The 21722-nt window shown below is 47.5% G+C and overlaps 1 protein-coding gene across 1 annotated transcript; it reads right to left on the bottom strand.

Moving 5' to 3' along the window:
• Positions 1 to 19844: 19844 nt before the first annotated feature.
• NHLRC1 (NHL repeat containing E3 ubiquitin protein ligase 1) lies at positions 19845 to 21262 on the bottom strand. Its single transcript, XM_008693030.2, has one exon. The coding sequence runs from the start codon at positions 21209 to 21211 to the stop codon at positions 20024 to 20026; it is 1188 nt and encodes a 395-aa protein (XP_008691252.2). The 5' UTR covers positions 21212 to 21262; the 3' UTR covers positions 19845 to 20023.
• Between the last annotated feature and the right edge of the window lie 460 nt (positions 21263 to 21722).

A 21722-nucleotide genomic window follows, 5' to 3' on the forward strand; every position in this document is an offset into this window, starting at 1 on the left:
ACCCTAAATTAACTTCCTACTCTTCTCTGTGTCACTTCCTCACTCCTATTGACACTTCCTGGAATTAACGCCCAAATAAACTATATCCTCAGGGTCTGCCATAAGGAGAGCCCACCTAGGGCCAGCTGTGCAGGACCTTGTATATGGTTTAATCTACTCTTGCCATCTTGAAATTATTTTTTTAAAGATTTTATTTATTTATCTGGGGCAAGGGGAGAGAGAGAGAGCACGAGCAGGGGGAGGGGAAGAGGGAGAAGCAGGCTCCCCACTGAGCAGGGAGCCCAATGCAGGACTCCATCCCAGGACCCCGGGATCATGACCTGAGCTGAAGGCAGATGCTTAACTGACTGAGCCACCCAGGCGTCCCGCCATCCTGAAATTATGAATAATTTTTTAACAAAGCACTCCACATGTTCACTTTTGACTGGGCCCCACAAATTTTGTAGTCATTCCTGAACCCAGCCTAAGACAGGGGTGCAACACTTCCATTTAGGATTGGGGTACTTGATCCTGTATTATGCGTGGCCTTTGGGATTCTAGTTCATCATTCTTTTATAAGTGCACAACTGAGAATTTGGAGAGCCACTGAGTCTCACTGTTTGTGAGGTGTTACTCTTCATTTTGTGTGAGGAAATGTCCATTTGTTGCACATAGCTTGGATTGTGATTACCCCCTAAAGTTCAAAAGAAAGCTTATTATATCGTAATGTGTTTTCATTAGTGTTTCACTAGGCCTGCGTTCATTACTGTAATTCCACAGGCTTATTTCCCTGCAGAAAAATTTCCATGGCTTCTTATCACTTTTCTCAGCTTTTTCAATCAGTTCCTGAATGTGCGGAGGCGTTTCATGTGGGAATAGTCAGTTGCTTCCGATTCTTCTGGTTCTCATCATATTTGTATTAATATAGATTCTCAGTCCATAAAAATCTGTTCTCATGATGAAGCGATTAAAAGAAATGTGGGACAGGGTTTCTGTGGAGCTGGGCCCACTCTGAAGGACAAAATGTGTAGCTTAACATTCAGACTTTAGCAAAAAGAGAGAATCCTTCTCATTTGTGGGTGGTTTTTCAAGCCTACAGGGAGCTTGTAGTGGGGGCTCATGGGGGCAAGAGCATCTGGCTCCCGGGGGGTCCCACACAGACCAGGTTCAACTACACACTGCTCACAAAATCCGAAAGCAGAGAAATGAGTGGTGGTGGGAGTAGAAAGGAATTTATTTCCACGAGGCCACCGCTGGCAAGATAGTAGACTGGCGTCTCAAAGACTGTCTCTAAAATGGGTTTTAAAGATTTTTTTTTTAAAGATTTTATTTATTCATTTGACAGAGAGAGAGACAGCCAGCGAGAGAGGGAACACAAGCAGGGGGAGTGGGAGAGGAAGAAGCAGGCTCCCAGGGGAGGAGCCTGATATGGGGCTTGATCCCAGAACGCCGGGATCACGCCCTGAGCCGAAGGCAGACGCTTAGCAACTGAGCCACCCAGGCGCCCATAAAGATTTTATTTATTTATTTGGGGGGGGAACATAAGCAGAGGGAGAGGGAGAAGCAGGCTCCCCACTGAGCAGGGAGCCCAACATGGGGCTCGATCCCAGGACCCTGGGATCATGACCTGAGCCGAAGGCAGACGCTTAACCGTCTGAGCTACTCAGGCACCGCACTTCGGGTTTTAAATAAGGAAAATATTGGACAAAGGTCAGTGTGTCCATGCAGGTGGGCAGGAAAGGTGAGGTGAGTCATTGTCACCGGCAGGGTCCCGCTGACGTCAGGGCAGTCCTTATCGCCTGACGGGGACGTTTCGGTTCCCATCATGGGATGCTTTGCTGCAGGGTCTTTTGCCCACGTTAAGGGGTAAGTTGGAAAGAACTGAATTGATGAGGAAGTACAGCTTGAGGGCAAAGTGGAGGTAGTTGAAAGCTCTTTCAGGCTGTGAGGGGATCCCTGCGCTCAGAGCATCAAAACACCTCTTCAAGAAATCTTCCCAGTTTCCGGATAGAACATCAACGTATAGATTTACTCCTTTGCTCTCACCGCGAGTGAATCAGAGAGAGTTTCAGCCATTCCAACTAAAAATATCCTCCACAGAATGTCTACATATTAAGAAATTATTGAAAGCAGGAAGAAAGGGAATTTGAACTCTTTAACTTGGAATGGGGGGGAGGGGAAGGCGATTTCGGCATGGGAGGGAAAGGCGGACCTTCCAGCTGAGTTTGGAGTTACTAAGGGGGTCAGGAAAAGCCAAAAGACCTTTGGGGAAGTAATGTCTTTGGAAAACTCAGCTGCAGAATAGCATGCTGATACAGCCATATGGAAATGGTCAGATGGGTCTCGAGCATAGATGCAGTTTTATTCTTTCGGTCTGAATGCAATGTTATCTCTGCTCATGCTGTCTGTGGTACCAGCCCCCTTCATCTGGTCACTCCCACTCACTCCCCTCTAAGCCTCCATGGAGACACAATTTCCTCCAGGAAGCCTTCCCCGCCCTCTCCAGCTGCCCAGTCCTGGGTTGGGCCCCTATGATTAATCGTCACTCCCTAGTGTTCCCCAAACTCATTGTCCATATGTATGACTACAGAAACAGACTGTCTGGGGACCTGCTTCCCCCACTGGATTATAAGCTCCTTGGGAGAAGGTGTGCGATACCTTATTCACTTTTAACTTTGCACACGGTTTCGGCTTCTTCCTAAACCTTTGTGGAGTGGCTCTCTGAGAGAACACAGGATCCCTTTCGCAAAATCATGGCCACCCATTCCCAAAATCATGGCCACCTGAGCCTCGCCGGGGTGGAGGAGGTAAGGGAAGAGGCTTGGACTTCACAAGGAGCTCTGAAAGTTGAACTCCTCCTGGTGAATGAAAACAACAGCTGGTCAAAGCCCAAGTGTGAGCTGAAAAGAGAACATTTGCTATCAGACCACACCCTTGGACTTGGCTCCCTTCTTCCTTCTTTGAGGGTGTGCCCCTCCCTTTTGTCACATGTCACACCCCAGAGGGAGTCATTTGCTTCTATTTTAAATGAGGGAAGATACAGGGGCCCTGAGGGTCTGAGCCTCATATGGGGTGAAGGGCTTTCATTACAGATATACTGGTGTCTGGGTATAATGGACTGAACTGAACACAAGGCCTGAAGGTCAATATGAAGCTGCTAGCTGACCTCCACCAGTTATCTTCTAGGCTCCACTGGTACGAAAAAGTGGACAGATTCTGGGATTGGACTCATGGATGGTCTTTCGCTTAGAATTGGATTGAGTTTCTAATTTTCTTAGAGTTCTTGGATAAGTCACCTAACCTCGCTCAGTCTCCCACTGATCAACTTTAAAGTCACGATTCTGATATACCTAATTTTATGATATTTTTGGGAAGTTTAAATGACATAACTTATATACAAGTTACTTAAAAAGAGATCATTAATCATAAGCTCCCTCCTTTGCCTCCAAAAGATCTCGTTTGGCATAAGATCATTCACTCTGAAGGTTAGCTGGCAACATCCCTCTGAAGATTATCGGCTGAAGAATCCCTCAGGACCCTCGTTCAAAGGCAGGTTCCTGGCCCATCCCCAGAGATTCCGGTGCAGTGGGTCTGGGTTACAAGAAGTTTCATTTCCAACAGTTGTCCCAGGTAATTTTGAGTCAACTGGACTAATGTCCTCACTTCTAGATACATGATTGGGAAACGGCAGTCTTTTTTTTTTTTTTTAATCTTAGCACGAAGACTGTTACTACTTTCCTTTCATCCGTAACAGTCTGAAGAAAAGCCCCTTTAAGCCAAATATTTATTTTTTTTTTAATTTTTTAATTGTTTTTTCTTATGTTCAATTCGCCAGCATGCCAAAGATTTAATTATATGCTCTGTCCCGAGAAGTTGTGAGAAAGACAGAGGAGGCTTGAGAAGGCGGTGGAAGTGATGGTGGGCGATGGGGAAAGTCTCATCAAGCTCCAGAGTGCACTGTCCAGGCTCTTGGGGTGTGGAGAAACAGAGCAGGTGGCCACTATGGGAAGTGGGGGTGCAATGCTGGGAACCAGTGGGGCTGGAGGGCTTGCAGCTTACAGCAAGTCCATGCTTGGAAGTAGGGGTCTGTTACCTTACCGTCCGGGCTATAAATTCCCTCTACACCATACCCATTCAAATGCAAGCATCCATATTCATACATGTTCCCGAACCAGACATAAGCGACTTTGCTACCAGTGGTTTGGGGTTTTCCAATCCCTGCACGTCTTGCAAAATCCCACTGCAAAATCCCCACGGGGGCCCGCAGTAGCACATCCTCGAGCCGGTGCTTTCCAGGTGATCGGCAGGGAATTTTGCCACAGAGCACCTGGCGGGGGCTCCCAAATGGGCTGATCACCCGCCAGGTGTGGGCTGTTCGGGGAATTTCTCTCCCAATTCTTATTTCCCACCCTTCCTCCTCTTTTTGAACATCATTGGAATTTGGAATTCAGTACCCTTTTTTTTTTTTTAAAGATTTTAGTTATTTATTTGACAGAGATAGAGACAGCCAGCGAGAGAGAGAACACAAGCAGGGGTAGTGGGAGAGGAACAAGCAGGCTCATAGAGGAGGAGCCTGATGTGGGGCTCGATCCCATAACGCCGGGATCACGCCCTGAGCCGAAGGCAGACGCTCAACCGCTGTGCCACCCAGGCGCCCCTGGAATTCAGTACCCTTTAAAGAAATGCAGTCTGCTGCCTTCAAGGCTTTGCGCCCCCCTCCCCTACCCCCCCCCCCAGAGCTTCCTCACCTCTGTCCTGCTGCCACCAAGTCACCAGTCCCGAGAGCACATGGCTTTCTCAGGTCTGCATCTATTCAACAAACATTTTTTTTTTAACTGTAGTAAAATACACATAATATGAAATTTACCATCTCCAGCATTTTTAAGGGCGCAGTTTGGAAGTGTTAAGTATATTCATTATTGTGCAACTAGAAATCTCTCCATCTCGCAAAACTAAAACTGTCCTCATGAAACAGCTCCCCAGTGCTCAGTTCGTCCCGCCCCTGGCAGCCCTACTCCACTCTCTGTCTCTCCAGATTTGACTGTTGTAGCTACTTGACGCTCAAGCAGAATCGTAACAGTATTTGCTTTTTTTATGACGGGCTTATCTGACGAGCATCACGTCCTCAGGGTCCATGCATGTCGTAGCGAGGGTCAGAATTTCCTTGTATGTGACGGCTGAGTCATATTTCATGGTGTGTGTGCCGCATCTTGTGTATCCATTCGTCTGTCAACGGACACTGGAGTGGCTTTCACCTTTTGGCTGTTGTGAATAATGCCGCTCTGTAGGTTGGAGGGCAAATACCTCTCGAAGACCTTGTTTTCAGTTCTTGAGGGTTTCTACCCAGAAGTGGTATTGCTGGGTCATACGGTAATTCTAGGTTTAATTTTTTGAGGAACTACCACACCATTTTCCGCAGAAGCTGCGCCATTTAATGTACCCCCAGTGGGACCCAAGGGTTCCAGGTTCTCCCCGTTCTGACAACACTTGTGATTTTCTGTTTTTTCGGTAGTAGCCAGCCTAATGGGTGTGAGGTAGTATCCAGTTGTGGTTTTGATTTGGATTTTCCTAATGACTAGTGATGTTGAGCGACTTTTTGTGTGCTTTTTGGCCACTTATGTATCTTCTCTGGAGAAATTCAACAAATATTTTTGGTCGTCTGTGGGTTGTCTATCCACTAGGCCTTGCCTCTCATCCTCCTGGTTGATCTTGGATTTCGTTTCCCTCAGTGTGGTTCAAGAATATGTCCTATTCATCTAAGTTGGTGGTTCTCAACTCCGCTGCATATTAGAGTTACTGGGGGTAGCTTTAAAAAAGACCCATGTCTAGTCCTCCTCCCCAGACCAATTAAATCAGAATATCTGGAAGTGGTTCTGGGTACTGGTCTTTGTAGAAGTTTCCTGTTTAGCCCCAGATATTAGAATGTGCTGCCAGGAATTTGAAGCACGATTCTAAACCAGCCACGGTGCTCCCATTCCTCTTGTCGGTGATTGGGTTAGGACTGGTCATATGTCTGGGTTATAGTCAATGTGATTTGATGGCTTCTAGGGAAGAGTTACTTTTTCCTAACCTGAGACATGAGACCGAGTAGGAGGTGGGATGGAATGATTTCTCTTCCTCCCTTGAGTCTGACTCTTAGAACTAGGGTGGTCCTCCCACATTTGTGACAGACCTTGGCCTGAGGGCATCTGAGCAGGACAATAGGATAGAACATGGGTAGCTGGTCATGTTGAGCGGCTGACTTGACTCCCTTTGGAGCCAGCCTACTTCTGGGATTCTGATGTTGGGTAATAAATACCCTTCTTACGTAAACTGTATTGAGTTAGGTTTTCTGTTGCTTGCAGCAGAAAGTATCCCAATATTAAACTTACTACGGGCTGGGAATTTCAGGAAGGCATAGGACTGTCTTTATGGAGTATCTGTTATTAACAGGAAAAAGGAACAGAGACATGGTCTTGAATAGACTTACACCCTGAACTCTCATGCTGAAAGTCTGAAGTTCTACTGTCTGAGGTTTTAGGCTTCATTCAGATCCCCAGTGAGCTGGGCAAGCTGTTTCATCAATAGAATGGACTCGGAACCGGAGGCACTCAGCTTAAATCCTGTCTCTGCCTCAACTTGCCCTGTGGTCCCAGCTAAGTCCTTAAATCTGGGTCAGTTAACATGAGAAGGGAAAGAAGTTGTATTCATGAGAACATTCTGAATCCAAACTGCATAAGTCTCTAGAGATTAAATTTAACACCTCAGTGTGATACCTGAGTGCAAACAAGTAACTTACTTAAATTAATGGCCAGCCAGGTAATACTTATCAAGTTACATGATTCTCAGGTTTAGGACAGGAGGAACCTTTTTTAGATTCTTCTTTCCTAGATCTAGATGTTATCAGGTCGGGCATCCTTTCCGCTACAGTTTCCAGCAATTCTACCTGTGGGCGTGGCTTCTGAGGATGTCGGCGTTCCGTGAGTCCCAGAGGCAAGGCTGAGTAAGGGGGCCCATGAGGCATTGTGTTGGCTGTCACCGTTCTCCGCCCGTGTGCCAACGAGAGCTTCCGTCCATGACTGACAAACCCCAAGACACACTACAATGTTGGGAAATGACAAGCGATCAGCTGCTACCTCACAGCAGGGTGTGGCAAGAGCCCGCCACAGGAAGGTGTGGTTCAATATAAAATAGCGAGAAGGGGGTGCGTGTCTCTGGGAAAGCCATCAAACGGGGAAATACTAAAAACATACTTACCATCAGCTCTTCGGAATCTACTTTCTGATATATTCTTGTAGGTAGTATCAACATTCGAAAGGAACACTGGCGCGTGTAAAGTGTGTCCAGGTCGCCAACCGTCAATAATTCACACCTGGCCTTTGAAATCGCGTGCTTGTCTTCTCACGGTCTCTGTAGTGAAGCCAAAGGGCCGCCTTAGTGTTCCTGAAAAGTCCTCAAAAGAGGGATTTGCATAAAATGCATCTCAGTTTCAGAAAGAACGTGGAAAATGTTGGGGGACAAATGTAAGAAGGCACGGGGAATTCATTTAATTGGATCAGCAGTAATGGTTCAAACACTGCTTTGCCCACAGAAGAAGCACGGCGACGCTCCCAACTCTGTCATTAGGTCCGTGAGGAACTTGGAAAATAAGAGGATTTTGAGTGTGAAAACCATAAATGAAAATAAATCCCCCTCGTTTGCCAGATGTATTCAGAATGACTGCTGCAATCTCAAGGACACAACAAGGCAAAGGTAGAAAACAAAGAGCACTTTGGAAAGATAAAAGAATCCTTTTCAGTGACAGTAGCTGCAAATATTCATAAGGGAGGTGGATTCTTTTCGGTCAAAACAGAAACGCCATCCCGGACAGAGTGTCACCTTGTCAGGGGAGAAAAGGCTGGATGCTGAGCTGGGACTGACTTGACTGGGAGCTACTGGAAGCCAGGAGAGAAGCTTCTGCTGACTGGGAATTTGCAGAGATGTTTCCCTGCCATCCTTGTGGCTGGAAAGATGCGTAGACTCCACAAGGGGGGCAGAGGCTCTCATGGCACTTCTGGGCGAGCCCTTGGAGGCATCGGTACGGGCTACTCTTTCCCTCAAGCCCGCCTTGGAGTGCGGGAATACTGAGCTGTAATTCAGTCAGGGGAGTCCTCGTTTTAAACCTGCCAGAGACATTGCCCCACCATCTCTTTACCCCCCAGATAAAGGCCACACCCAAAGAAGCTGAGAAAGACAACTACCCCCAGAGAAGCAACCAAACATAGAAACTTGCAGAAATGGAAGGATGGGAGAAAGCATGAGAATTGAAGGTAAGAATTAAAAACAGGCCTCGGAAAGACCAGAGAAAGGGCAGAATTGAATTACGTGAAGAGGAAAAAATGTGAAAATTCATGTCTCTAACATAGCATTTCCCAGAACACTAGACCTATGATCGGATACATTTGGAAAACACTGTGTCCTATCAAACTACCCCTATCTTTTGCAATTTATTATGCAGAATAGCTTATTAATGGCACTGAGAAGGGCTCCAATATAGACACCATTTAACTCATAAATTTTTATTTAAACACAGAACCCCTTTCTCCACACTACCCCCACTCTGGTGACATCCCGTGGGGCTGGCTTCCTACGCTACGCCTTTGCCATGTGCTGCTGTAGAAATTTAGTAAATGGAGCAGCCACACGTAAAGCATTCATTTTTCAGGAAGAAGCAGGCTACGATGGGAAAACCAAACTAGGTTAAGAGTCAGGAGAGCTGACGTCAGCTCATGGCTGTCTCCAGTTTCTGCATATCTGTGGAGGAAAAAAAAAATGCTGTGCGTAGCTTATATTGCTGAAAATCCAAAATCAGAGAGAATTCAAATGGCAGCAAAATTCAGAATTCTGGGTTTTCTTCTAAGAAGATGAATCACTTGTCTACATTGCTTAACCTCTCCAGGCATCAGTTTACTCATTTAGAAAGCAAAAGAACTGGACATCAAGATCTCTATGATCCTGCCAGACTTGAAAACCTTACGCATCAAAGGAGCTCTGATAATCCAAAAAAATCCTTCCAACTGGTACCAGGTGACTCTCCTCCCACTGGTCAAAAAAGTCAAACAACTTATTAGTAGTTGGATGTCCCACTCAAAACTCAAGGAGAACAAATTATTTTCTTCTGTTGTGGAACTCTGAGTGCAGACTGAAAACCAGCTTTGTGCTGCCTTGACATCGGTGCGATGTTTTCTAGAAGCGTCTGCCTTGGATTCTCTTAAGGCTCCTTTACGTGGAAGTCACAGACACCCAGTTCAAACTTATTAAAAGAGAATGAGGAATTTACCAGCTCAGATAAATAGGACATCCAGGATCACATCTAGCTGAGGGAACAGAAAAATTGTGGGACCCACACAGCGTTACAATGGATGTTGTTCTTCCATCTCTCAGCTGTGCTTTCTCTTCTCTGGGCTTTTTTGTCTGGCAGGTGCTCTCCACGTGGGAACAAAGATGACTTCCTGCAGGTCCAAGCTTCCTAATCATTAACTTCTTTACTTAAAAAAATAAGTATTGCCTTACTCCAAATGGTTCAAGCAAAATAAAAAGTGCTGTGGAAAACAGTATGGAGGTTCCTCAAAAAATCAGAAACAGAAATACCATATGATCCAATAATTCCACTACTCAGTATTGACCCAAGGAAATGAAAACATTAATTCAAAAAGACATATGCCCACCTATATTTATTGCAGCATGATTTACAATAGCCAAAATATGAAAGCAACCAAATTGCTCATCAAGGACTAGTGGATAAGGAAGATGTGGGGTGTGTGTAGGAATATTATGCAGCCATAAGAAGGATTTGGGATCTTGCCATTTGCAACAACATGGATGGACATAGAAGGCATGCTAAGTGAAATAAGTCAGACAGAGAAAGACAAATGCCATATGATTTCACTCATACTTGGGATCAAAAAAACAAAAGAAATTAATAAACAAACAAACAGAAAGCAGAATCAGACCTGTAAGTGCAGAGAACAAACTGATGGTTGCCGGAAGGAAGGAGTTTGGGGGGATGGGCAAAATGTGTGAAGGGGAGTAGGAGATACAGACTTCCAGTTATGGAGTGAATAGGTCACGGGAATAAAAGACAGAGCATAGGGAATACAGTGTCAATGATATTATAATAGCACTGCATGGTGACAGATAGTAGCTACACTTATGGTGAGCATAACATAATGTATGGAGAAGTTAAATTACTGTGTTGTACACCTGAAACTAAAGTTACATTGTGTGGCAACTATACTCAAATTTAAACAAAGAAAGGGGCACCTGGCCAGCTCATTCCATAGAGCATGTGATTCTTGATCTTGGGGTTGTAAATTCGAGCCCTACGTTGGACACAGAGATTATTTAAAAATAAAATCTTGAAAGAAAGAAAGAAAGAAAGAAAGAAAGAAAGAAAGAAAGAAAGAAAGAAAGAAAGAAAGAAAGAAAAAAGAAAGAGAAAAAGAGAGGTAGGGAGGGAGAGAAAGGGAAAAAAGAGAAAGGAGGGAGGGAGGGGAGGGAAGGGAGGGAAGAGGAGGGAAGGGAAAGAAGGAACCCATACTGGTGATTTTAAAAATACCAACCCAGATGGCTCAGTCAGTTGGTCACCTGCCTTTAGCTCGGGTCATGATCCTGAGGTCCTGGGATCGAGCCCCGCATTGGGCTCCCTGCTCAGTGGTGAGTCTGCTTCTCCCTCTCTCCCTGCTTGTGTGCACTTTCTCTGTCAAATAATTAAATAAAATCTTAAAATAAAAAAAAAACCCAACCAACCATTACATGTTGCTAAAAAGCATTTAAGATGAAATTTATTAAAACTTAAACTCTCAGACTCTTGTAAAAAATAATAATGATTGCTAAGAATTATTGAGCACTTACCATGTGTCAGGTCCTATTCTAATGCACATATATAAATTTATTTAGGCCCCACGACAAGTTTAGAAAGTGGCTACTATGAAATCTCGGCTCAGAGAAATTAGTTTGCCTACTTTCTGTATGTGTGGTCTTGGGCAAATTTTTTGACCTATCTGTGCCTCGGTTTCCTCATCTGTAAAAATGCCAACAGCAACTATTCCTTAGGCTGTGGTGAAGATGACATAAGGGTACACAAGAACTGAAGGATGGTACCCAACATGGAGTCACTGCCGTCCAGAAGCCAATCATTCTCGGCACCATTTCTACTTGCTTATTCTCTTACCCTTTGCCTGTTTCCCTGTAATGGTCCAAAAAAATTCGACTTCATACATTCCAAGATCTCTAACAGCATTAAATGAGATAGAAAATGTCACAATGGCTCATAGCTATGGATATAGGGAAGGAAACCCAAAGCCACAGGGCTAGGGCAAAGCTGGGATCAAGAGGTAGTATCCGTGTTGGGACGATGGAGCTGAGTGAAAGAACAGAGTCAAGGCTGCCAGTCTAGCCTAGGAGGGAGCCAATAACGAGGCCAATGCCCTGGATGGCAGACCCCAGGCACCAGACAGGAAAACCTTTAACTGGAAGCTTCTTATACCGTTCCTGCTGGGGCAGGAGCCAGCTTCAGGGTATGCCAGCCGGAGAGCTGCAGGGGGGGAGCCCACTCTCTCCACGAGGGAGATGGTAATGAGTTAAGTTGCCTGGAAGAGAGAGTATGGAACCCAAGCAAAGGTCATATCCTCACAGGAAGCCTTTCATTGATGGTGATTACATGAAGGGATGGTGCTAAATATTACTGATAAATCATTTGGCAAGGTTCACAACAAAGATAGGATCTTATAGACACTTTTACCTACAGCCTGGCGAAGGATACTTCTTACCTCAGTTGTGAAATATCCCATCAACACATGATTGAGGGTGGTTTCCACTGGAGTGGGAGTAGCTCTCCTGGAGTTCCTCACCAAGGGATGGGTGCCCAGAGTCAAAATTATTCTAAGGCTTCCTGTTTCTCCTCTGACGTTCTTCAAAATTAATCAATGTTTCTGACCTCTGACCCCTTTTGACATATGGTTCCCAATCTGTTAAACGGAGCTACCAGCTGAAACCTTGAAATCTCTTTATCTTGAATATGTTTTCCTCTACGTGGTCCCTTGGCTGGTGTGCAGAGCTCTACCACCTGAGCTGCTGAAGCCCAGTAAGGGGAGGACTCAAGTCATGCCATGGGTGCCAAGGTTTCTAGGAAAGTCCCGATTCCACAGTGCCTGTTGGCAGTTGCCAAACATCAGGAGATGTCCAGAGCACAGCACCTGCAACAAGCATCTCTGAACTGGGAGGGTATTTATGTCCATTTCACTCTCCCTCCCGCAGGATCTGCGGTTGCCCTGATGATGGGAAAGGACTACATGTAGGAGAGGGTTGTAAAACACTCTGGGAAGTACTTTATTGTAACGTAAATAACCTTTGTTCAAAAGGGCACTTTTTTTTTACCCATCCCCCCCCATCCACTTCCCTCTGGTAACCATCTGTCCTCCGTAGTTATGCAGTTTGTGCTGTATAGTTAAGAGTTAAGGGCACTTTGACCTAAGTAGATATTAATACATTACTACTGCGGTGTTTAGCGAGACGGGCAAATATCAGTAAATACCCTCAGATGCTCTGAAACACCTGTCATTTTCTCTTTTTTATATAATCCCAGAGACCCAGAGACTGGCCACAGCTACAGAGAGTAGATCCCAATATTGGTAACAGAGAATCAGTGCAGGCTCACATCCAACTGTTTCCTCTTAATTTGTTTTGGATGAAGCAGCCAGTACGTAGGACATCGATCAGTCTGGAATTCTAGGGTGATATCATCTCTTCCAACATGCCTTGTCTGCTGTAGCCATCTGGGGTTATCTCTCCCTCTTTGGAGTGTCTTGTGCATATCCTTGCACAGCACTAACCATTCCGTATGGTATTCTCTTGAGTTTCTTGCCCATCTCCACACCAGACGTTTAGTGCCTGAGAGCGTGTTTATATTCCCCACTGCTTAGCACGTTGCTTAACATAGAGTGAGCACATTGGAAATATTTATTTATTGAGTAAATTCTTGCCAAAAAAGAAAAATCAAAGAGATTTAAAAGTTTTTTGTGTTTTTATATATTTTTTAAGTCCATGTCTTGTCTTTCTTTCTTTTTGTTTCTTGAGAGCTTGTTTGGAGGTTCTAGCAGGGGAGCGCAGCTACTTGCATACCCTTGACCAAAGAACGGTCCTCCTCTATCGGGGAAGGTCGTCCTCTTCGATCGAGCACACAGCTTCGGGAGAGACGCACATGGAGCGGTGAGGGAGGAAGGGGACACCCGCCTAGCCAGCCAGATCAGCCGAATCAACCCTGGCGATCAGTGGGGTGACAGATGTCGCAGCCAGATCGCCCTCACATCCTCTTTTTTTGTTTGTTTGTTTCTTAAAAATTTTATTTATCTGAGAGAGAGAGCACACAAACAGTAGGGAGGGGCAGAGGCAGAGGGAGACTCAGCAGACTCCCCACTGAGCAGGGAGCCCGATGTGGGGCTCAATCCCAGGACCCTGGGATCATGACCTGAGCCCGAGGCAGACCCTTAACCAACTGAGCCACCCAGGCGCCTCTCAAAGTTTGTGTTTTTTTTTTAATTGATAGACTTCCTTTTACAGTATGGTTGAGTTAAGATAAACTGATAAACGTCATACCCAATCAAGATGCATTTGGAAAGCTTCACGTGTACTTGTACGCACAGTGCTTCTAGCAAATTTACTAAATTTACATGAAGCATTTCTTACTGATTTATCCGAAAAGAAAAATTGCTGATTTTTAAGATTTTTAGTGTCCACCAGGAGTGGAACAACCTTGTGGAAATTAACTCCAAAATGTAATGGAATTGGCCCCTTGTTTCATCAATTTCACAGTGCATGGAGATACACCAATCAATGGTTTGAAAATGGAAATAAATTGTAGGGAGTTGTATGTCTGGGGAGAAAGGTCATGTGGCTGAAGACTATTTTGGAGCTCTTTGCTCAACAGAATGCAGAAATGGCTGATGTGAAGAGATTAGAGGAGGTTCCTGTGATTCTAACACGTGTCACCGTGCACCACGCAGCCCACTGCCCCGCTAATAATGATTGCACGTATTTATAGCAGCTCTTCTCGCTTGTTCAGCAACGGCACCAAATGACGCTCATGACTGGCAAAAAAATACATCCTGAAAACATATGCTAACCTGAACTTTCCTGATGATAATGCAATTTCGATATGATTGAAAAGACAAGGAGCTGAATTAGAGCCCACCTAACTTTATATAAAATCTAAGTGCAGTATTTTATATCTGTAAATTACGATACTTTCATTATGAAACTTGAGACCCCTCTTCACCCCAACATGCTCCTTTATCTTTACTTTTCCTTTGTTCTCAGTTCAGAGAGATTATACTGCTGCATCCTGGTTTCTGCTCACAGCGAGAGCTAGTCGCGTGGCCATACTGAACCACAGAGGCTGGGAAATGCGGAGGGCAGACGGAATATTTGGTGAGTACCCTTCTCTCTCCCTCTACCGTGGTGCGTTTGCTTCCCATGTTTTGGGCTCTCCAAAATTGAGCTCCAGTTGAATGCCACTTAAATGTACTTTGCAGAAGAGCTTGCAATTTATATGACACATTCAATGTTTTTGCAAAATCAGGATCTATGAAGTGATTTCCAGGAATACTAATTCCGCAGCAATGAGTCAACTCAATTCCGACGTGGTAACAGTAGTTTTCTCTAATTAAAAGTGATTAGATATCTTTATGCTCATTTGTGTTTTCCAAGTCTACTATGAACGAATGTTACTTCTACAATTGGTGGGGGCAGGGAGCGCCCAGAAAAGGGCGCTTTTCCGGAGGGAGAAATGGAAGAGAACATTGAGCCCCAGTGTTTCGTGGGCCACGCATCTGCCACTCAGCACTTGACTTTGGAAGTTCCTCGCCCACTTAAGAGTGCAGCCCTGTACGACACTCCATGTCAGATCAGAGAGCCCCAGGGCACGGTGGGCCAGGCAGCTAAAGCATTACATTCTCTGATTTCTAAAACTAACAAGCACATTTCATTTTTTTTCCACAAATGGGTCTCAGGGAAACATCAGAACTCGACTTCCTTCACTTAAAGCCCTCCTAGGACCAGTCAGAGCTCTCGCTCTTGCCATGGAAACAGGCCTTTCTCCACAGCACCTCAATGAGGGCAACATGGTGCGGGTCGTGGGGCACTCGGGAGTCGACAGGACCCTTCCACAGGAAAGGCTGGAGCTTTGACATGCAGGACGGTGTTCCTGGGAGCCAGAATCCTCTTTATGGATTATTAGCCAAATTAACCCTGAGATGACTTCAACAATGTCCCAAGCCCACCACCAGGTGAGGGGGAGAGGAGTACTTTCAGTTCCTCTCTTGCCTCCGGCGTTGATATCACTGCTGGATGTTGGAGAACCAGCACCCAGGGTTGTCTCTGCTCTTCAGGATCCGACAAAACATGTGGCTCAGGCAACCCCATCCCTCAAAGTCCCGTGCGCTTGGGGAGATTGGAAATGTGGCGACTGAGAACACCAAGTTCTCCACCCAATCCCGACCGAGGCTACCGCAATGTCCCCGGAAGGCTTTGTGACTCTCTACAGGTTACTCAGCAAACTCACCACAGATTGTTTTAATTCCAGACCAACTTCCCCAAACAGCCCAGCTACTGACAGCACTTCCCTTTTATTGGTGAAAGGAATACCCAGTCTAGAAAAATTCCTTGGGATAAACACACATTGATTCAGCGAGTCTTTTTCAATGCTTACCACGTGTCAGGTGGCGCTCTGGGCCGGAGGGTTACCGCTGGGAGCCAACACAAACATCTTGGCTTCATGCAGCTTACGTTCTAGTTATTAGAGGCTGGCGAAAAACATGCTGTTTAGATTCTTCAGAACTTTTATTTTTTAAAGTTTAATTTTTTGTCATCTCTGTACCCAATGTGGAACTCGAACTCACAGCCCTGAGATCAAGAGTCACATGCTCTTGGGGCGCCTGGGTGGCTCAGTCGGTTAAGCATCTGCCTTGGGCTCAGGTCATGATCTCAGGGTCCTGGGATCGAGTCCCGCATCGGGCTCTTCCCTTTGCCTGCCTCTCCCCCTGCTGTGCTCTCCCTCTCTCTCTCTTTCTCTGACAAATAAATAAATAAAATCTTAAAAAAAAAAAAAAAAGTCATATGCTCTTCTGAGCCAGCCAGGTGCCCCTTCTTCAGACCTTTTAAACATCCTCCAGCTTATCACGGTCTTTCTTTAAAATGCAGCACTCTAAAATTGACCATAAACTCCATCCAAGTATTCTAAAACGGAACTTGGCTTCCCAGACTGTAATGAAAGTGCGTTTTTAAACATTTACAGTTACCTTTGTCAAAGGAGGAGGATCGGATGTATTGTATTTGACAGGTTTTTGGCTCCATGGGTAACTCAGATATTTAGACCTGCGGCTTGTGGGGTTCCACGTGTCCCTATCGCCTCAGGCCCTGCCCGTGTCAGGGGTGGGGGTGTTGAGGAGACCGTGGCCCCTTCAGAAACCCTATCCTACTCCTGGCATCAAAATCAGTAGGTTCAAGTTCCGTTTTCTCCAAACAAATTAACCCCACAGTGTAACTCTTGTTAGGCACTTTCTGTTGCAAAGAACAAACTCGCACAGGTTAGCTTCTCCGGGTTCTCCTTCCACTCCTACCTGGATTCCTCACACTTGGATCTTTTCTCTGCCCTACCGCCTCTTCTCATTTGTGAATTTGGTCTCCTCGCTGTTGCTCTGCGCCCCTCCAACGTGGTATTTGCTAAGCATTCTCCCAGACTGCCATCTGCCTGATTGGCTCTGTATTTCTCAATTTACAACTTCAGGGACAAAGTTCTAATGAGATCTCCTTGCCCCTTTTTGGGAAAACCTGTTTGTCCCAGGCCAATTCAGAGGCCAGTATGCTGGTCCAATCAGTACCTTTGGTGGGACGTGGGTGGATAGGCTGTAGTGAGGTATGTGCTCCTGTCCAATCAGCTATTGCTGGAGAGGATCAGGCTCATGGGCAGGGCGGGGGGAGGGGCACGGCAGACGTCATGACAGTTCAATATGGCAGCTGTGGTGTCTTGGCAGTCTCCCTCTCATATTTTATACATATTCCTTAAGAAAAGAGTTCCTCTCCCTAGTCACCATGATAGACCACCGTAGTGTGTCACTATTCGTGGAGCACTGACCACCAGTGTGCCTTTCTTCCTGTGGCAGGGGTCAGGATGATTAAATCTGCTCTCACCAGTATGGTTCTCCTCATTTTTCTGAGGTATATGGAGTACTGCTTCTTCCACAAAAAGATAGGCCTAACTCACTAAGCAGGTGCAGACCCCACTTGGTAAGGAGCCAGGAAAGGTCTAGATAAGACCTCTCTAGAGGTGATGGCTTGGGTTCTGGGATCCAGAGTGACGACTTGGTAGAGGGGAGGTTTATGAATCTGAACTTGAAGTCTTTAGAAAATGTCAAGGAAAAAGACTGAAAAAACCAGTCCAGGTGGCAAGTCCAGAGGGCGGAACAAGGTCAAACACAGGAGCTGGGCAACACTGGAGCAGATGGAAGATGATTTCAGAACTGCTGAGACCAGAGCCAGAGTGTCTGCACTTGCTTTTAGGGACTCACCAGGTGCTACATGGGGGGTAGTGCTGGCCTGAAGGCACACCATTAAGGGGGCCCTTCAGGAAGAGACTGTTTCTTCTACATTGACCCCTGGTCACATTCTTTTGTCTCCAGTCTCGGGAGGGTCATCCCAGCTGTCCTCCATCACCTCCAAACCTTTTATTTTCTGCTCCAATCAGCTCTTCCGGCCTGTCTCAGACACTCCAATCTCTAACAGCCTGGAGTGGGGTGGGACATGTTCGCAAGCCCTTGAACCAGCTGGCTTTAGAGAATGCAGTCCAGAAGATGAATCTAGCATCTGCCATGCAGGCCGCTGAGCCTATTCCCTCAGCAGATGCACGCTTGGAAACCGAGAACAGCAAGCTTTGTGTCTTTCCCGGGGAAACCCTGCTCCCTCATGATACCGTTCCTGGGAGGAGCGGCTCTTTGTTATGTATCCTGTCCTACCCACTCCCGAGCCTGCGTATCTACCCAGGAGGGGTAGTAAGCAAGGTCACTCACTCTCATCCCTCTGATTGGCTCTCATATTCTCTCAAGGACTCATACCCCATCCTTCCGGTTGAGTCATGACACATGACACGTCCAACCTGGGCCACAGACCTCCACATGCACTGCATATCCTCTTCCTGTCCTACCAGTGCTGTCTGCAAAAGACCTAAGCACAGCTCTCTGGTCAAAGATGATGCCTCTGATAACTGCAAATAGGAGGCAGTCCCTTGAATTGGCTGACCCTGAGGCCATTAAAATGGTGCTGTTCCTGAGGAAAAGTTTTTAAAGGTCAATCCATGGTTGCCCCACTTGCAAATGACCAAGTCTTGAACCTATCTCTCCACCTGAGGCGGCTTTTCTCACTCCACAACTGAGAACACCTGTGAGGTCACTGACCTAAGGATGACTTCTAAGGGTGGGGGAGAGGGGCTGTCCCCAGAATCCCTCTTTGGAATGCATTTACAAGTGCTGGTCCAGGGTCCCTGCAGTCTTAGTGTGACAGGGGAGTGTTGAAAGCACAACGGGCTTTTAAGGACTGGCATGGACCACGGTCTCTCTTTCAGCTCTAAAGGACAAACTTAACCTTCTCGAACACAGCCTACTCCTAATTTGGGGGCTATCTCCAGTGCGTCCATTGTATCTCTTAAACCTGTTTGTACAATAGAAACCTACAGTTGATAAAACATCAGCTATTACCTAAAGCAAACTCTCACCTCTCAAAACCAGCATTTTCTCCCTGAGAAAAAAATTATTTTGCCGCGGCCTCTGAGGTGCCCGTGGTTTGGTTCTATTCCAGAAGCCCGAAACTCTGAGGTGTTGACATTCGCAAAGAACGCAGTTTATAAAGAACCGGACACCTCACCTGAAATCTCCCCCTCTTTGCTCAGTCGACTGCAGCATTAAATAGCAGGCCTTAGCTTGGTCAAAGCTTGATTTCGGTTCGAGAAGTGTTCCCGGGTTTCCCGGTGCCCCGAACGCTAGCTTAGCACCAAGGGAACTGGTGATTGAGAATGTGGTGTGTGCAATGGGACAAATTTAAGGGACCCAGAGAAGAAGTCCGCCACAAAAGTGCTTCAGGTCACCACTGATTACGAAAAGGCAGGCAAATTCCTCCTGCCGACTGTGGTGACCTCTCTCTCTAGGAACGCCCCCACGTGACAGGACTGCCCTCCAGGCCTCTCCCACCAGGCGTGTGAATGCAGAGAGTGGTCTGCGGTAGTTTCAAACTTACCCCACACAGGCCTTTCTGCAGCACCCAGCTGGTATTTCCTGAGTGCCTGCGGTGGAGGAGACGCAGGTCCTAACGGACACGTGTACCTTTTCCACGGGCAGTGCAACTGTTTTCCTTAATCACGTTAACTCAGGATCCACAGCTCCTCCATCAAAGGCGCCATCAAAGGAGCCGCAATTTAAATGACTCGCGCCCACGCGCATCACACGACCCTTTTTTTCCTCTTAAACTCTCTAAAAAGTCTCTTTTCTCTGCACATCCAACCCAAAGAAACAGCTACCTGTAAACAGAGTACGAGAGTAACAGTATACAGTCACATGTGGGTTTTTTTTTTTTCCACATCTGTTACCTTATTTAAGAGCAAGCGGTTGGGGAGTCCGAGGCGAGTTCCCCTTACTGACTGTCACAGTAAGTAAATGTGACCTTGGGAACGTCCCTTGAACTCTCTGGGTCTCCGTTTTCCTCATCTCTAAAATGGGGTGAATCACAAGCATTACCTCCCTGGGTTCAGGTGTAAGAATACACTGAGCTGATATTTGCAAATTTCTCAGCACAGGAAACACATACTCAATAAACGGTAGATTTATTATTATTCTTTAATAATTACCTCAACCTTTGGAAGTTTGCCAGGCAGTTATAATTATCCCTGTTGGAGAGATGAGATTAATTGTTCCGGGGTTAAACAATTCAGTAGTGGCATTCCAAGGCTTTTGGCTGCAGACCCCGGAACCCCCACCGCACCTCTTTACCCCCAGTCAGCTTTGTAGACTTTTATAGAATGGGCTGCACTGTCCAGCACAAGAAGAGCGTTCTCCTTGGTGAAGGTCAGTGCCACGGGATGGGAAAGACCGTGGGTGATGATGGGCTTCAGGGCTGGAAATTCCTCCGGTTTTCCTAAGCATAGGACAGCCTGGTTAGCAGTATCTGCAACAATCACATTCCCCTGGTGATCAAAGGTCACGGCGGAGGCAGTTATTCTAGAGGGAAAAAGGAGGCTCAGCCCAAAGCTATCCACCTGGCCGATCAGCTGCATACTGGCGCTGAACACCTTCACCGTGGTGCTGCTGGCCCCCGACCCCGGACCCAGAGGGTGCTCCAGGACCGCAATGGCCCCGGTGAGCCAAGACACGGCCACCCCTCGGGGGCAGCACAGATGAACTTGCAACCTTTCGGTCCTCTGGAGGACCCCTTCGGGAAAGTCGACTTCCAGCAGGTGCAGCGACCCTGCCTCCGCATCAGTTACCACGACCCCATTCTGAGGGGTGGTCTCCACGCCCCAAGGTAAGGAGAACTGGCCTCCAATGACAAGCTTGATCTGGCCAAAAAAATCAAACACTTTGATGGAGCGGTCGCCGGCATCGGTGACAACCACGTGGCAGTCGTTGGTGACGGTGACATCGAGTGGGTACCTAATGTCCTGAGCAGCCTCCCCCTTCTCTCCAAACTGATGAGCACATCCTCCCCCAGAGTCAAAGATCCTGACCCGCCTCCTGCCGTCGTGCACCACCACGACCCGCCCCGTCTTGGGACACAGCGCCAGCCCCGTGGGGTTGACCAGGGTCCCCCAGCCTCCGAAAGCGCGGTGGCAGGTGAGGGCCCCGGGGCTGCAGGGGGCGGCGCGGGGGGCGGCGGGGGCTGGGCGGAGCGCCGAGCCCAGGAGCTCCAGGAGGTGAAGCACCGGCAGGCAGTCGCTGGTGTCGCAGCCCCGGCAGGCTCGGCGGCAGAAGGGGCATTCGAGGGCCAGCGTCCGCGGGTGCGCCAGGGCGGCCACGCAGGCCAGGCACACCACGTGGCCGCAGGGCAGGTTGCGCGGGCGCCGCTGCTGGCGGTGGCCGAACCTCTCAAAGCACACCTTGCACTCGAGCAGGCTGATCTCGGCCTCGCGCACGAGCTCCTGCAGCGCCGGCCCGCTCCCCGACGCCTCGGCCCCCATGGCGCGGCCGCCGGCCTTCCCGTTACGCCTCCAGTCCGCGGGGCAGACGCGTCCCGGCGCCGCGCTCGGTCACGGTCACGGGGCGGGGCGTTGGTCCTGACGTCGCGGGTCCAGCGCGCAGCCGCTGGGCCGCGCGGCCTGCTGTCCCCTGGTGGGCGCGCGCGGCACTGACTCGGGAGGGCCCGGGAATGGACACTTACTTACAAGCTGTATCCACAAGCGCGCGGTCAGACCTGTGACCTTCACGACAGTCATGGGTGGGTCATTTCCACTTTACGCGCGAGGAAACAGAGTTATTGAAGCACGAGCGGGTTGCTCCCAATTACCGAGGCTGTAAGTGGCAAAGCAAGAGTTAGAACGTAGTGTTCCACCTGTCGTACCCTAGAGTTTGCAATCCGCGGCGCTGGGTGCTAGGGCGTTGGGTGCAGAGCACTGGGTGCTAGGGCGCGCCAGGCACCAAGCGTAGTCTCACAGCTCATCATGCTTACGATCTCGCTGGGAAACGCAGACC

This window comes from Ursus maritimus, unplaced genomic scaffold (genome assembly GCF_017311325.1).
Source record: "Ursus maritimus isolate PB19 unplaced genomic scaffold, ASM1731132v1 scaffold_30, whole genome shotgun sequence".
Classification (NCBI taxonomy): Eukaryota; Metazoa; Chordata; class Mammalia; order Carnivora; family Ursidae; genus Ursus; species Ursus maritimus.

Coding starts and splice junctions, on each gene's coding strand:
- NHLRC1 (XM_008693030.2), bottom strand. CDS start 21,211: ATGGGGGCCGAGGCGTCGGGGAGCGGGCCGGCGCTGCAGGAGCTCGTG.